Here is a 17849-nt window from a genome sequence, read left to right as displayed (position 1 = left end):
AGCACATGGGTCAGAGTCAATCTTGGGTAAGGGTCTCTCCTCAGTATGATATGGAGTGAAAAACTGCTTGATAAAACAACTGGATTTAAGGAAGCAAGGCTGAGGTTCAGAGCATGGCTTAAAAAAACCCAAAACATTCATGACAATTCTCTGAGTTTCTTCACATCTGCCAAGGAACAAGGGCTCTTAAAATCTGTAAAAGTGCTGCCTCTACTTTAGGACATAGAGCACAATTACTGATGGGTTGAATTTTTTCCTGGTACAGGGCAGAAAAGCTCCATTCTGAAGAACTGTGCCGAGATTCACTGCTACTTTTGCAAAGAACACTGCATTAGGTATATTGATGTGCTATGAAATGCCAAGTTAAAATGTGCTGTAACTGTTAAGACAAATGCCCAAGCCCACGCAGTATCGACTGGGTGCCTCATTCTCTGCCAAGGTTTATCTGCACAAAACCCAAAACCACATCAATCCCATGGGCTGCTCCACTTATTAATGAGCCCTGCTTTTAGTGAAGAGCAATGACTCAGCCTGGCATAAGTGATAAGATTAAGATACTCCAGCTACTCAAATCTATTGGAGACTGTACCTGTTCTACCTGCTGTGTGTAGTTCTAAGGGCTCTACAGGGCACAGGAGCTCCAGCAGCAATGGTTACAGAAAACAGCTCTCCTCCTCTGCAGAAGCAGCTCTTGGTGTAATGCACCATCTTCACAGCTGTTCTGAGCTCACTGACAAGTGCTTGCATTTACCTGTTGAGATATGTATGGGATATGCACTTACTCTGCAGCCAGGCTCGTGCAACAGACAAACTTGCTGCACACTAAAAAGTTTCATCATTGCCAACAATACAGAAACAAACACACACAATTTATGTACTAACCCATAACCATCATCCTTATTGTGAATTATTCCAATACACCATTTCTCAATTACAAAGTCACAAGCTAAGATACAAAACATTACATAAGAGCACACAGTGAGGGCCTAAGATTCTGACAATAACTTATAAGCAATTATGAGAAATATTTTAACAAATATGAAATAATCAAACATTGATCCAGTGTAGCCAACTGCTTAGATACAACTGTGCAAAGTGAAGCACAATTCTTTTGTGATCATCTTTAAAGTAGCCATGAGAGCAACCATCCAAATTTACAAAAATATTTATTACAATACTTAAATAAGGATCTCAATGCTTAAAAACCTTCAGAAAATAGAACTGAATTCTAGTTACATGTTTGCAAGCATAGATGAGGACAGAAGTGAGTAAAGCATCAATCTTTTTACAAATAAGTAAATTTTTAGACCAAGATTTTTAAATACAGTGTTCTCAGAAGTGTCTGCTTCCAGATGAATTCAGGCCATTTGTTTAACTCTGATTTCTACAAGACTTATTCCATGCTAAGAATTTCCAACAAAATTCAAGAAGTTTTAATAAATGTCATGTCACCTGACACGTCTGCACAGGTTCAAATGCATAGAATCCTTTTTTTTTTTCAAAAATACAAACTCTGGCCTGGGAAATCTTGATAAATACACTAGATTGTTATCAATGGACTTTAAACACACCATAAGTGGGGTCATGCTCTATTGTCTACAAAGAGCTGGCTCAAACCAAGAAAGCAAAAGGTTTCATTTTACAAAATCCCAGTTACAAAATGTCAGTGATTATTTATTAAGCATTTATTAAGTTCAATGCAAAAATAAAGCATATTAAATACACCAAGCACACTTTTCAATCCTCTCCTCCATTGTATGTTCATTTACTCCAGCACATCAGTCACCTTAACAACTCACTTAAATGCTCAAAGCTCTTCTGAATCCAAAACAGAAATCACAGCTCCAGAGCAGTTTGCCAGAGCATCCCAGCTGCCCAAGACTCAGCCCATTTTCAAGCCCTGCTCTTGGGATGCTGCTCTTTGACATTCACTTGACAGGCAGGAGCTGAAATGCCATCACACAGTCGATGAGCCAGCTGGAGGGGGCCATCCACACCTTGCCCTGGCGGATTTTGTCTGGCTGGAACTTGGAAGCCACGTCATAGATGACATACTGAGTGCAGAGCCTCTGGTCAGAGCTGGGCTCTGCATGGTAGGCCACAGTGTTGATGGTCTGTGTCACATCACTGTCTGGTTTGGGCTGCCTGACCAGGACCTGGCCACCTGCTGCCTTCACCAGCTCCAGCAGATCACTCTTCTGGTGCTGTTTGAAAGGTCCCAAAAAGTAGAAGTAGCACCCATCAAACAACTTAGGCAGCTGTGTGGAAGGAAAAAAAAAGAACAAGCATGAATACAGAACTTCACAATTGAACAGAGGGGAAAAAAATGGAAAGGAAAAATCAGAGCACACAAAACCCCAATTTAAAGTAAGCACTACTGGAAACTAGAACAAGTAACTTAACATGCAAGGTTCTCAGGGTAAGTAGGCAACCAAAAAAAGCTTGTAAATTCTTGCTTCTGTTTAAATTCTTTCCAGCACAAAGGGTTTGAACTATGAGTTAGGAATATTTACAGCTACTATTACAATGCAGTTAATAAATTCTCCAGAGTAATCCAGCAAGTAACCAGGAATGAACCCAGTTAAATATAAGAAAGGCCCTAAATGGAAACAAATAGTAATAAAACTACTTTTCTTTCAGAACTATGTTATAAAGCTGAGCAGAGAAGCACATCACTTCCTGTACCAGCAGGTGCAATACAGTGTTCCCCTGACAAGGTTACAGCAACATCTCCACTAATGGAGAAAAATGACAGCTTTATGGTGGTTCACGGCTCTTTGGATCACCTTGCACATAATCAAATTTTCTGTACAAGACCACATTAAAATTTTACATCTCCTGCACCTTTGCATGTGGCAAAGGGCAGAGCTGCCCAGCCCCAGGTCATTAATCCAGGCTGTGTGGAGCAGTAAAACCCACCAGCTGCTCCCTGTTGAGCCTCCCTCGCCGGGGGCCACCTTGCACTTCGTACTTCTCTTCTTGTTCTCGGGCTGAGCTCTGCAGACAGGCTTGGACCCCTGCAAAAAACACAGCAAGGGAGGCAAAAATTAGACACCCCAGGCTTTAAGAGAGGCTTGTGTGTTATTTTAGGGACTAAAATAAAATTATTACAGTGCAGAACATTACATTCACGCAGCACCAAAGCTTGTGTGCTTTAGCAATTTGCTTTTAAAGCCTGAAAAAAAAATTTACAACAGTGCCTGAAGATGCAAGTGAGGTGGTGAGAAGTAATATTGCACTAAAATCAGTGTTATAAACACCAGGAATTATTAGCTCTTCCTCTTACCCTCTAAAGGTCAACCACTTAATGTCAAATGTCAAACTGCTGATGGCTGGGAAGCTCAAAGGCAGAGTGTGGAGCCAACACAGCAGTTATGAAATGGACACAATTGCCTGATAAAGAGCAATTACAAGGCAAGCACAAAGCTGCTTCTGAGCAGCCACGGCCCCAAATAACAAATCAGATGGGATTTCAAGGTCTCCAGGATCAGCACGAACTGGAGATTTATGCTGGGGTTTAACAGTGGCATTTGTTTCTGTTAGCAGTGCTGCATAATGAGATTGTCTTTTGGAGTCAACATGTTTTTACCTTGTTTTAAGGCCAGTTATTTTTTTCCAATGGAGAAAGCACTGATGGTAATGCATTGCTAACATCCATAAAATGTAGTGCCTGACCTCACTCTGGGGAGAGGAATTGCTGTGGTCACCCATTCAAGGATGGAACATTTTGCCTGCGTGTACATTGCAGCCATTAATAAGAATTACCCAGGAAAAAGTTTGCCAAGCTGATTTTGAAAATGGTTCCACGAGGATTTACAATGTGGCCAGGACTGTAACTTTTATAGCACCTCACTCCTTGCACCCTGTTTCTAATTCAGGAAACTTATTTGCACCAGGAAAGTAGGAAACTCACAGTATATAAAAACCATACTGAACAAAATCAGAAGAGAACTGTGAGGGGTTGACCCTAAAAAGGAAGAAATCCCAAGGCTATGAAGAGAAATATTACTGACATAGGCATTTGGATGCCATGGCAGCAAGTAGCCAAAGGATAGGAATATCTAATCTGGAGAGATCTTGGAAAAACACTCACAGTAATTTGCTGTCAGTTCATACAAACTCACAAAATGCAATGGGAACTCACATTTTAGGTAGTAGAAGTCCTTCAATGTGCTTACATCAAAAAAGATAAACCCCTACAGAAAATTAAAACTGGCTGAATGCTGCAGCAAATATCTCCTGCACAAGTATCAGATTGATTATTTGCACTTGTTCATTCCTTCAAGGAAAATTAACATGAACTAGAAGGGCAAACCTAGCCATGGATTTTCCAGAAAGGCAACTTACATATTCATTATTGATAACAGCAATGAATACTGATAACTTAATTTCAGTACTCATAACTCAAAAATAAATCTAAAAGCTATTTCACATTTTATTTATTTATTTTAAATCACCACAATTCAACAAGACTTCCAGTGTCAATGTGATTCTAACTTACACTGCTATTCTTTCCCTCCAAAAAATACAGATATTAATGGGTGCCAGCCACTTACCATAAAGAAGTCTCATCTAACCTTAAGAATAGAACTGTCCATTCACTTAGAGCATGTTTTATTTCAGTCCACCATCAAAAGCTCAATTTCAAGGACTTTCACTACAGAGATGAGGTTTTTATACAATAAGTACATCACAAATTGAGCATCCAGTGCCAGCATCAGTAAATGAAGCAAATGTGATACAAAAGTAATAAAAGATTGAATGAATCCAAAAGACTACAAGGTCTTTTTGAACTGCTGCTTGCCTGAAAAAAAAACATGAAGTCAGGGAAGTGACTAATGTTAGTGGAGTGCTGATGTCACAGAATGGCAAAATCAGTGAGGTCTGTCTTGCAAACACACATCAGCACATTTCACAGTGCCAGGTCCTCCAAGGAGTTCCTTGTCACAGGTAATTACAGTCCTCCAGGAGGGCCACAAAGAGACTCATCCACCTGTGTCCTGTTCTCACTGTGCCCACGAGAACCACAAGGCAGACATCTGCTTCCTGGAGAAACTGGAAACATGCAAACAGCCAGCCTGTCTGCATGATCAGCACTCTCATTCATTTCTACTTTTCCTTCCCACCTAGAAACCAGATCTGTATCTTAACATGTTTGTGACACAAAAGCTGTGTTTTCCACACAGAGCATACATTCTCAGTGTCCAGGTATTTTCCTTTGATATAAATATTTTAAGAGGTGACAGTTGAGTCTACACACACCCCTCCATGGAGCAACAGACTGTGGATTTTTTTGTTGATGGAAAAAGAGAACATTGTCAATGAGTGAACATATTTTTCATACAAGATCTAGAAGGAGAACTTGCTCTGACACATGGGTGTCAGTAGCAAGCAGTGTTTGAGGAAGGTGCTTACAATTCTCAGCTGTTCTCCTCAGTGTTATCTATCCATGGAGGAAGAGTTCCTGACTAGAAGGAAGAAAGCAAAATAATCTAAGTAATGGAGACCAGTATGGCCTTCAATTGCAGATTTTATTCAGATTGATTTGTTGCCAAGTGGCCCCTTTCTCTTCAAAGACTCCTGCATGCTATAGAGTTTGTATTAAAGAATTTTAAAAAATCAAATATCAGAACAATAAAAAAAAAAAAAAAAGAAACGAAAGAGAAACATGGCCCTGTTCTCATATTTGAGATAAAATGAGAGAGGGCTCAAGCTGTTTTTCTACCTAATTCAAGGAAACTTTGTGTCAAGCCACCAATTGCTTCTAGATCTCTAAATCTCCACTATCATTTTCAGGTGCAGTGAATCCTAATGGATGCAACAGCCAAGTGAGGTTCTCAGAGACTGCATCATCAGCTCTGGTTGTGTTACGGTGTCATTTGGAAGCAGCAGGAATGTAAAAGTTTCACCATTCTTCCAGGAGATGGTATGACCACCACAAGATGATCTTGTACTAAAAATAATAATATCCCAATTTCACACTTAAGAGTGGGGATGCAAACAGCAGGTTACAGCACACTGCAGGTCCATCCAACCTGTTTTTGTTTTTACTGATAGGCATTTTATTTTCTGTGAAAACTGAGTGTTGAGTCCACTCAGTATAACCCAGGTCTTTTCCTTCAGAAGCATTATTAATTTTAAAGCTGCTAATGTGTAGAAGTGGCTGGATAACATGACAGTTCCCTTTTAATGGTCTCTTCATCCAACTCAGTATCATCCTGATTATGAGGACATATAAAAGGAAATAAAACTCCATACTTTACTCACAGGTCTATCACTCTGCTTCCTTTACAGGAACTTTTCCAGAAGCTCCTTTGACCTTACATCACTTAAGTCAAAATTCTCCTTTGATTTCAAACAGGAGCCATGTTTTCATTAACTCCAAAACTCCTGATATCAGACTGTCATTTCTTTAGCACTACACTGCATTGGTCAAACGAATGGACTGAGAAAAAGAATTGCTGTTATTCTAATTTAAAAAATGACCAGGACACCATCTCCCTTCTGAAAATGAGATGGACACCTGAAGTACTTCTACAAAAAAATGTTCAAAACAGGACTGAATCTCAGAAGAACAAGGACAGCCCTAAAGGTTTCTGAAAATGGATGGAAACCTAAACTTACTTTTGGGAAGACATCTGTAATGTTAGGAGGAGGCAGAGATCAGCATTGTGTTGTTTTCTTCCACATATTAGCAGTCTGTGCATTCTTGACCAGCAAGCCTGACTAAAAATCTAGTCTGTTCTGTTCTAACATAAGATCATTCACAATCTTGATTTATTCCTTAACACTACTGCCAATAAGAGTTTTGGACCATCTGAGTTTGAGGCTGTTCAGGTTTGTCAGTGCTCTCTTTCTTAGAGAGAGGAGGGTGATTATTACAACTTTGTGTTAATAGCCCTTTAGTTTAATCTCAGCAGCTGGATCAATCACCCATGAAAGGGCAAGACTTGCATGAATGCAAGTGGCATTTCAATTCTCATGGAGCAGAGCTGCCTGGCAGTGCCAAGGTCAGTGTGCAAGCACTGATGGATAGAGCTGGCCTGCCACAACACCACTGTGGGGCCAGATCCCACGGGCACAGGGCCATGCACAGCTCTGCCCTAGAAATACAGAACATCACTCAGGAGCTGATTTCACACCTCCAAGTTTTAGGTATAAACTTGGTCATTTGCACCAAATTTTAGCACAACCCAAGCCTGCATTAAAATCCCTAGAAAACATGGCAGAAAGCAGTTTCAGCTTAATGCATCTGCATTTAGCTTGGTGCCACTGCATTTGGCAAGCAGAGCACTGTTCATTTTTTCCCCTCATTAACAAGATCAGTGAAGTATCACTACTTACACTGATCCTGATTACCTCACTAAGCACCTGCCCCCTGCCTTCTCACCTTCAAGATCTAGGGAGCAAGCAGGTTAACAGGGTGGCCACTCTAATTGACCTTTGATACAAGTGCAGTGCTAGCACTGGAAATAAAAATAATCATTATTTGCAAAATTTAAGATAAGAGACCTCTAATCCTTATTCATGTAAGTCTTATTGGTTTGTAATAAAACTAACTGCATCAGCAGAAACAATTTGAAGAGAATGAAGTAAAAAAAAAAAAAACAAAAACACCAAAAAAAAAAAAAAACCAACCTGGTTGCCAAGAACAAGTTGTAATCACCCAGAGATACCCAGGGGTATCTCTCAGTAACTCAATTAGCCTTAGTGGAGTTTTGCTGGATTTGCATTAATAAGGCAAAGAGCAAGGGTTAGTCCCAAAAATCTCTTAGAATGCCTAAAAGTAATTTAGGAATACATGACAGCAACAAGAAAATGAAATACTACATGTCCAAGATCTAGTAGAGACTGCAACTGATACTTCCTTACCTCAGTCTGCACAGGGTTTTAAAACTTACATGCAGATTGAGTAAAGCCTGGTGGGTTTTTTTTTTTCCTAGAAAAGGAAGAAACCTGGACTGACAGAAAGCTTTGGGGAATTTGGCATGGCTGGCTTCAATTTGTTTTTATGAAAAGCATTATTGGCCTCCACTACAGCAAAGAATTTTTACACTGTCCCTTATATGCTTAGAAAGTAACTTCAGACTCACAGATTTCCATAGAGAGAGGCAGAGATCTCACTGGTGAAACAAGAGCAGGCTGTTTTCTCATCACATGCAAATGACACAAGATCTGCAGAGACTGAAGTGCATCTGCTTAAGAATGGTAGTTTACAAGTTAATCCAGGTGGTATTTATTGAACACGATGGAACAGATGCTTAGAAAGTCCTAAAACGTTCCCAAAAGCTGGGAGTGTGTGATTTGAAAATGATTCCTTCACTTGGAGCCCCAGGTGTCCTGTCTTCTCTAGAAAAAAACACTGCTGGCCACAGCTGTTTTCTAGAGTGATCTAAGTGACTGGAGGTGGCCCTTCCTAAGGTCAGGTTAAATTCCCTCAGGAGTGCTCATCCTCTGAACCTCATCACAGGCTTTTTAATAAGTGAGGTTGTATCTTCTATCCTCTTCCTTCAAACCAGAAGCCAGCTAGAACAAAGGACTCCACAAACATGGAAAACTGAGTACCTGGATGACACAGAACACCGAGGTTTCCTTTTCTTCTGGACCTTATTTCAAACCAATCCACTTCCAATCTCTGCAGACACCACACTGAAGGTATCCCCATGCCCATTTTCTCCTCTGCAAACCCCAGCAGTTCCACAGTGTAAAACTGTGAGCTCCTTTCCAGCAGGTGCAGACACTGTGGGAGTGCAGAAGTTCAGTCCCTGCTGGTTTGAAGCACTGCCCTCAGCTGCACACCCAATACAACCAGAACCTGCACTCTTGAGAGTTCTAAAGCCTCTCAGAGCTATGAGTCCTTTTGTAGGAGGCAGCTAAAGAAAGTTTCCAAGTCCAAAAAGAGCATGAAACACCAGTGATCAAAAATTTGGGGTGTTTCAAAGAGGGAGGGCTTTGCTGAGAATCAGGCAGCTACCTAAAAGATGTTTATGCATGACAGAGAGGCAGTCCAGCCTGAGGAGCAGTCAGCTCAAGCAGCTTTGCCCTCCTCTGCCCTCACAGCCTAAACAAGGATGGGCACAGAAAATTCAGAATGATGTTTTCACCTTGAAATGTCAGTCATGCACTCCCTGGCTCTTCCAGTCAACTCCCTGTTGTTGTGAGTCCTTACAGGAAAAGCAGGTTTTTCTGCCTCCTATAATGATCAGAGCTGAATCATTGCTGCTGCTCTAGGTAAGCAAAGCAGAGGAAGGAATGAGCAATCAGATGCTTAGAATTCTGCCAGACACTTCACTGCCAGTACTGACACAAGCTTGTTTCAATGCATATCATTACTGAGATCATTTTTCATTCCTTTAACAGATGACAATAACTTTAAGAAAAAAAAAACAAGCTGAAAAGCTATTAAAGATTTCTGCTGGTTTTAATTACACTGTTCTATGCTGCACATAAAGCTTAGAGGAAATACAGTGATACTTGAATCTTTGTCTCAGCCCACTTGCAGAAGGATAATGACTCGCCACTTCGTGCCCTATTACCATCCCAGAAATAATAAAGGCAATAAAACAATGAAACCAGTGAAAGATATGGCCAAGGGCAAGGAGCACTGTGGCAACACTGCCTCAATTCAATTCTGTGCTGCCTTGGAAGTGGATGTACTGCTGACAGTGTGTTATATACAGAAAAGGTGGGAAAGCAATTGGTAACATGAAATTCTTCTTCTGTGAAGATCTAATATTGGTCAGTGGTGACATCCTTTCATCCTAATCTCCCACCTGAAGACAAAAGGGAACCCCAAAAATGAGGATTACCTCCTTAAATCTTGGCTTTCCAACACTCAGCTCAAACTCTGCTGGAAAATTCCACATTAGCTCTCTACCAATATGAATTGATGCTAGATATTGTGTATGGACACATGGCAACAGGAGTATCATAGAATCACCCAAGAGAAGGAAACTGCTTTTTAAGAGAGGAAGATTCACAGTCTGTTGTAACAGAAGAGTTAACATTAGAGACTCTCAAATGAAATACTGTTTTTGCAGGCTTGTGATGTTTTTTAAGAAGTGGTATAATGTGTAGGCTATAAATATAACTTTAGGAATAACAGTCAAATGCAACTTACCTTGTACTAAAAAAATTCAAACACTCCCTTATGCATAGTCAGCATTTCATTAAGTGCCTCACTGAGCTTTGTTTTTTCAAATATTTTAGTGAATTTTTTCAACATGAATTCACTTTAAGTGAATGGTTTAGAACAGTGAACCATAAACAACTTCTTAAATTTATTATATAACCAGAACATACACATACTTTTGGAAGTTTATTTGCATCACATTTAAGGAAACTTATCCAAATAGAAGTCAAGAAGCCACGATAAATGGAAATAAAAAGGAAAAGCAAGGACCTCTTTTTCCAAGACAAATGTTTCATCAGCAGGAGTCCCATTATTTGTTATAACAATCTTTAACTTGTAATGACTCTGAAGAAGACTGATAACAGACTGGTGGGAACAGATGGAGTGGTGCTGTTAATTATAGGCACTTAGCTGCATCAGACCCCATGAGTTATTGCTAACATTTCTCACTAGGGAGGAGAATCACTCGCTTTTAAGTAGTATGTTGCTTACTAAGCTAGGAGCATTAGCAGTCAGGATTGTACTAATCAGTACCAACAACATAAAACTCAGCTGTGAAAAAAACCCATAAAAATATTCCCTGAATAACCCCTGCACTATTTCATTTATTTTTTCTCTTTTCCAATCAAATATGAAAGCTCTTCCATGAAGATTTCAATTCAGGTCTCACTAATGAAATCCCCCTACCACTCAAAAGTTTTCTAAGCATCTAACTAGCAGGAAGATGAAATGAAATAAAGGAAGCACTTAGGATAGAATACATGCAAACTTTCTGGGCTGAGTGAAGCCAAGAACCTGTCAAGGGATTCACCAAAGAAACAAGTTGCCCTGGAATCCCATCTACAATTTCTGATTAAAAACCCCAAGGAGTTCCACATATTTAATACTTACATTCAAACTTGAGGACCCAACATCCAGTCAGAAGAGCCATCATGCATTTCACAGTAGTTGGCATTGGAACATCAGGGATAACAAGATGAGTTACTAGGAGAAAGATTACATCAGTAAAACCAAAAGCACAGAAAAGTCAGAACCATGCCTGGCTGAAAAGTAATCAATCATTATTTAAAGAATAAACAGACTATAATAATTTATCAGCCACTCTTTCCAGCACAAGGAGGTGATTTTTGAGACTATGAGCAGAGTTAGTAGAACAGCTATTAGAAATTTTGTGGGCTTCAACATATACTTGCTGTGAAATAGGGAACTCATGGTTCTTTAGTTCTATACTGACACTTAAATCTTCAGATGAAGATAGAGTTAAATATAACTCTAATAAAAGGATTGGGAAAAAAATAAGCTAACAGGAATCTTACTACAAGATCTCACTGCTTTAATACAAAGCTAACAGAACTCCACTCAAAATTCTGGAGTAGTAATCCAGAAGTGAAAGATGGTAGGGGGAAACTACCTTAGCATTTTGTTCATAAGCACTCCAAAGAAAAAGTAACAGAAGGGATTTATTTAATGTTCCTGTCCTCAAAGAGGGGGAAGAAAACTCCACCAAACCCCATAAAGTGGATTCAGTCTTTATGGAGAATAAAATCTGAAGGAAGGCAGTATGTGAGAAGACATGGAGACTTTCAGTCAATGCCATGCTCTTTTCTCAAGGCACCATCTGCTCACTTCTGGAGTGTAAAACCTTTACAGGATGTCTCGCACAAGCAGAGACCTTAAAGCTGGTAAAAGAGGTGTAAAGAAAAGAGGTCTCTGAGGAGACTTTGGAATTTTAAATAACAGACAATAAACTGCCAAACTGTGGCTCCTCCAGAAACTTCCTGCCTTGACAGCCAGACAAGCTTTATATGTGTTTCCATGCAAAACACACCATCACTCCACTCCAGCTACAACTCAGGGATTTCACAAACTGCATTCCCCAGGAGTGATAAAAAATCTTGTTGCAGGTAGTATCTTAAATGATAAAGTGCAGAACTGCAGTTACTTATATCTGGACAGAGACATTTCAACAAGACTCCATACCTCTGCTGTTAAATTCAGTGCACCTCTGGGCCTTCAGGACTGTTGCTAATTTGTTCAGCAATTTCTGCTGCTCTGCACTAAGACTGCTCCCCAGTATACCAAGGGGTCCATTTCTTGGCTGGCTGGAGCTCAGTGCCTGCATGAACAGAAAATTCTGCAGTAAGCTGAATATTTGGGAACATAAGGAAAGCAACTTACTTACTGGACAGCTTTCTTTTTCAAGAATAAGCACTTTGAAACACAGTTCATGGCAAGCTTAGTGGACAGACAGGGTCCATGAATAAATTTCCATGTAACAAATCAGCTTCACAGGAAAAAAGCTTCCCATTACAGGTACTTCATTGAGCTTATGCAAGGTACCAAAACACCTCATGGATCAGGTTTTCCTCCCTTGCCCTCTTTGGTGATTTTAAAAGACACATAAGCTGTGTAAACAGCCTGGCAAACTGCAGTGTTGAAAGAGAATAAAAATCCCAATTAAGTAGTAAAACCTCCTACTTTTAGCAAAGTATTAACAACAGATATGGGATTGAGTAACCTATATAATGAATATCTGCATTTCCTTTTAGTAAAGGGTCCCTGATACTTTACCCTTTAAGCAACCAATGCTTAAGTGGGATTTTTAATGTGGGTAGTATTAAGGCAAAGAAAAAGGAGCTTTATGCAGACAATGGTAGGCTATTTCAGTTCCTGGATTTTCCTCAATACTCCAGATTCCATAGCACAGACTTGCCTTTGAGATCCAGTTACCCCACAGCCTCAGGCTCTGGATCAAGTCATCCATGTGAGCCAGCAGTCACCCCCTGGCACACACCTCGCCCCAAGGCAAACACAAATACCAAAATGGTTTGTTTGGCACAGAACAGCTACACCTCACACTTGATGCAGGTGGAAGGAACAGCCACATCAGTCCTGGCTTAGCTGCAACAGTTTACTTTTGGCCACTGGGTGCCTTGTGACCTCAGTGAGGAGGAATCATTGCAGGCTGTATAGGCTGGAGTAGGTATGGGCTGCTTCTATCATCCTCATTCATTAGGAAGCACAAAGCATTTCATAATGCAGTAACTTGTTAGGTCTGAGTACCTGATTCTGGTTACAAGTCCTTAGAAGCCTTTGTCCAAGGGAGGAGAAAAACAAAAACCCTAGAACAATCTCCCAAAAGCTATTTTTTACTGCTGAGCTGATATTTTCATTGTTGGACAAAGGATGATAGTGGAACAGTCTTTTAAAGGCACACAAAAAGCACCTGGAACAAAGACTTCTGCTTGCAGACAGTTTGGAAAGTAGAACAAATTTAGATATGCAGAAAAACAACATCAATAGCAAAGTTCAAGAGCTGACACTTGAGGAATAACACAGGCTCGTTCTCCTGTAATAAAAAAACATTACAAGAAACATCTTTTGTCTTCCCAGATAAAGCTGCAACACAGAACTTCATAGCTTGTCAGTGTTCCACATACATCCTACAAATACTGTCCAAGACAGCTTCCTAGCCTATTTTAACTCTCCCTGCAAAGCAGGCAGTGTACTGCACTCACATCCAAGCCTTCAATATTTAAAGGAAGAACTCATGGCTTGTTGTTTTGTTAAAAAGCAAAACACAAAAACAAACCCACACAGACGTTTACCTCAGAGGGCTGGTTAAGTGAAAGTGATTCATTCTTCGCTGGTAACATTAGCACAGATTTCATCTTTTCACTTTCTGCATAGTCCACAGGCCGCAGACCAAATATATTACTGGCAAAACAAGCACAGATGGGTTTAAGTAAATAAAATGTGACTTGATTCTTAACTAACCAGGCATATTAGCTGAGTAGCTTTCCCTCCCACTTTCTTATTAATATGTAATTTCAGCTAAAAGCACAAAGCTGGAAGTAAGAATTGCATCCAAGACAGATGGATACTGAATTACAAGCTGTTGCATTCAGCTGAGGAGTAAGGGATGTTCAGACAAATAAACCACAGTTCTTATTACACTGTTTCAAGATGCACTTTGATATCATTTGCAAGACCCAGAAATTTCAGCTTTAATCTTTCACTGCAGTCATATAACCAAGAAATGTATTTTTGGCTTATCCATTTGCCATAAAAGACATGTCAGAAGACTCTCTGTAGTATATTAAACATGGGAGCTTGATGTGGTTGTGCTTTTATGGGAAAAGCTATCTGCCTCCTACTTGGGAAGCACGGCTCCTTTGCACTTCCAAAATCTGAGTATGCATCCCATCTCATTTTCCTTCAGTGTACTGTCCACAGAACACATTATTGCCAATTCAGTCAGATTTTAGTTGCCCTTCCAATTTTGTTGAAAGCTATTGATTGTAGGTGGCACCTCAGAGTTACTAGTTGTGCTTCCAGACTGATTTCCTCTTTTAGCACTTCTCAGACAGAGGTGATTGCTATAAACACATCAAGCTCAGCAATGACTTCAATTTTTTCTTCACACGACTTGGCTGCTGCAGGACAGTAGTGAGGGGAGGAGAGCCTGAAATTGCAGAACAGGTATCATTGCCATTAGCAAACAGGAGCCTCTGCCAGCACTCTGGGGAAACACTCTGCTTGCTTTGCCCTTTGTGAGAATAATGGCTGTTGCAGCTGATCCTCTTCTGCCCACCTCAGGCAGCTCTGGCCCTCCACAGGCACAATAAGAGCTCATTATGGAGGGGAAGCTTGTCATGAGAACAAAGCCCTGACTCAGTGTCTGACACCTGGCAAGCTTAGTCATCAAACAATGAAACATTTAAAGAGGTCACAAGACCACTGCAGCTTTGAAGAGCTCTCTCTTGGCCTCACATTTCTGCGCAGAGCAGGAATCCAGGAAGCTTTACAGGGAATTCCACAGAAGGCCATAACCCAATCCAGCCCAAAGAGCAGCTCAAATTATTAAGTCTCCACTCTTGACTTAACTGGGAGGCTTTGGCCAGTGCTAAGCAGAAAGATATATCTGACCTCAGCATCCTTCTGTGCCCCTGGCTGAGCACTGCTCACTAACACAGCCCCTGGGGAAAACACCAATCCACAAAAACACCCCACAGCAGAGTCCAGGATGCTATTTCACACTGCTACCCATCCCAGACTTTTCTGTGCTACTAATGAGCATGGTGCAGGCATAATACAAACTCTGCAGACTGAAAGATAATTGGTTAAATCTCTGCCCAGGCCTGGGAGTTGCAGCCCATTAAATATTGTCATGCTGTTCCTGCTTTGTCATGCATCATCAGGGTAGCTCTTGCCCTTTCGTTAAATAAGGCCAATATTCAACTCAAACTGCTGCCAGATAAAGCTCCTTTGAGCAATGCATCCAGAGAGGGGGGGGGAAATATATATATACATATCATCAAAGACCCCAAAAATCACCTTTAGACTGGTTGGCTGACCTTTCACTGAGAGCTAAGCAGAAGGAGGAAATCCCTGCATGTCAATGGTGGAGATTTAGGATTGCTTTTCCCTCCAAAGGCATAGTAAGGTTCTTGACTGTTGGAAAAAACTCATGAATGTTTACCTCAGAAAAACATAGACCATCCCAGTTAAATATAGACCTTTTCTTTTGCCAATTAAACTGTACAAATATGAGCTCCAGCTCCTCCTTCTGTATTCAATTACAATTTTTTCCTACAGCTTTAAGCTTGTTCCAGTTGCTTCTTACTAAAGTACTGTGATATGTTGTCCCATCATTATGCAGCATTGAAGAATGAAGGGCTATTTACTGCATGTTAAGGTGGCACAGTTAAATTGTGACAAACTTTGGAGCTGAGGTCTGAAAAGGAACAGCAGCACAAGAGAGGGTTTAAGAGTTTAGAATATTTGCAACTAAGCAGATTGTTGAGCTTAAGGAGAGTGAGAAAATGTAGCTGAAACAGGAGACAAGAGGGTTTACATAATGAAAACCAATACAAGGAACACATTCTAACAACAGATTTTCAAGTAGGATAGTGTTAAAATTTACTTTTCAAAGAGAAGGGATGAAATCTACATTTGTACTTTTTTAGTAAGGCAGAGGAATGGGAAACAAGCTTTAGGGAAATGGTGCTCACATTCCTCTTTATCCAACCTAACTGAACAAGGGAAATCATTCACCTTCTTCAGAATAAAACATGAATTTTAATTCAACATTCAAAATCAAATTAGACATGCACATTAAGTTCACCCTAACACACCAATAGTGTTTTCAGAAACAGCAATAACTGTGTGCTCCTCCTACAAATCTGGGTTTGTTGGAAATGGGTCCAGTGCACATGATGAGTTCCACTCTCAGCAGGAAGACACAATTGTGTCTGCTGGAGAGAAATTAGTGAGGTGCTTAAGCTGGAATACAAGGTCCCCAAGGCATCCTTCTTTCTACCAGAATGCAAGTGGGCTTCCTGGAAGTTTTTTTTAAGCATTCCAGAATCAGGTACACCCTTGGGTGCAAGCAGCCTCCTGTGAGCCAGTCACCAAGGTACTGAATAGTCAGTAGGGAGCTGTTACAGCCAAACAAATCCAATCCAAGAGTAGGATGGCTGTGCTGAGAACAAAGAGGAGCCCAGTGAAGAGCAGTTCAACCAAATCCAAGCATGAATTTCCATGAAATGACATAATACTTTGTAATTCTTTGAATTCAGGGCTTTCAAGCTGCTCCACACACCAAGTTTTGCCCCAGCCTCACAAAAGAGTTCAGTAGTGAATGGAAATCCTGCAGCCAGGTCTTGGTGCATTACCCACTAACTCCCACGTGGAAATCTTGACTGGCTCAGGGCTCTCCAGGCAGCACCTGGATTTTGAGAATGTGCTAAGTAGAAACATTTGAAAACCTAGTCTGTGTAGCCAGAAAGACCATCCAAACAGAGCCAGGATTTTAATTAACCTCCTGTCAGCAGGAAGCTCCACACACTGTCTTGCACTTGGGCAGCAAAGACCTGCACTATCTTGACTCAGAATAGGGAGACAAAGTTGTATCAGTGTCATGGGTCTAATGCCTCCTGGAATGACTGCAGGTTATAATCATTTTTGTCCCTGTGCCATTCATAATTGAGGGTCATGGTCTACCCCTAAGCATTCCCACAGGTTTGTTTAGAGTCAGACTCACAACTACTACACCTAAAAAAATAGAGCAAGGCAACAGTTTTTACTAAACTTATTGTGCATGAAGAACTGGAAAGACAGCCCATTTGAGTGAAAGCATTTAGGAAGTACTGTGAAATTGCAAATGCACAGATCTAATTTTTCAAATCACTTGGCTTGCTGTGAAGCAAAGAAAAAAAGACAGGATTCAAGTATGTTGAAAAAAGCCATAAAAATAAAAATTAGTTATGTGTAGGAGATTAATGCCAAAAAATTAACAGGACCAGTAGGACAATTAATAGGTCCACTGGTCCATATAATATTTTTCATTGGTAGTTTGTATCTCTCCTACTCAGTGAAAACTTCAATGAAGTTGTGGACAACTGAAATGCCACAACTATTAAATCTCACAGATTTTCAAAAAGAAATTTTGCCAAGGAATAAGGAAATCCCAGGATGAATTTCTGGCAAAAAAGGAAGCTTTCATCTGTTCTTGCTTGGTCCAAAAGATATGTGGCTGCTTCTTGTTATATAGAGCTATTTCTCAATGCACTACAAATTAACATGAAAGGAGAAAAACAGAGCCTGAAAGGCTCTTGGAATGTGCCCACTTGATGGGTTTGTGAATTTCTGATATCTAAATCTGAAATGGCAAAGTCTCAGCTCCTTGGATAGGGCTGTACCTCACCCACTGAGG

The 17849-nt window shown here is 40.4% G+C and overlaps 1 protein-coding gene across 1 annotated transcript in view; it reads right to left on the bottom strand.

Annotated features, from left to right (window-relative positions):
• Nucleotides 1-1150: 1150 nt before the first annotated feature.
• Nucleotides 1151-17849, bottom strand: part of BARD1 (BRCA1 associated RING domain 1) — a 40020-nt gene continuing 23321 nt past the window's right edge. The window contains exons 7-11 of the mRNA XM_056496800.1: nucleotides 13741-13849; nucleotides 12113-12248; nucleotides 11024-11116; nucleotides 2920-3017; nucleotides 1151-2258 (exon numbers count right to left, since the gene is read on the bottom strand). Of these exons, the coding sequence (XP_056352775.1) occupies nucleotides 1929-2258; nucleotides 2920-3017; nucleotides 11024-11116; nucleotides 12113-12248; nucleotides 13741-13849 (766 nt within the window). The 3' untranslated portion in view covers nucleotides 1151-1928. The remainder of the gene's footprint in view (nucleotides 2259-2919; nucleotides 3018-11023; nucleotides 11117-12112; nucleotides 12249-13740; nucleotides 13850-17849) is intronic.

Source organism: Oenanthe melanoleuca, chromosome 7 (genome assembly GCF_029582105.1).
Source record: "Oenanthe melanoleuca isolate GR-GAL-2019-014 chromosome 7, OMel1.0, whole genome shotgun sequence".
Lineage (NCBI taxonomy): Eukaryota > Metazoa > Chordata > Aves > Passeriformes > Muscicapidae > Oenanthe > Oenanthe melanoleuca.
The sequence above is the reverse complement of the archived record's forward strand: the minus strand, read 5'-3'. Positions and strand labels throughout refer to the sequence as shown.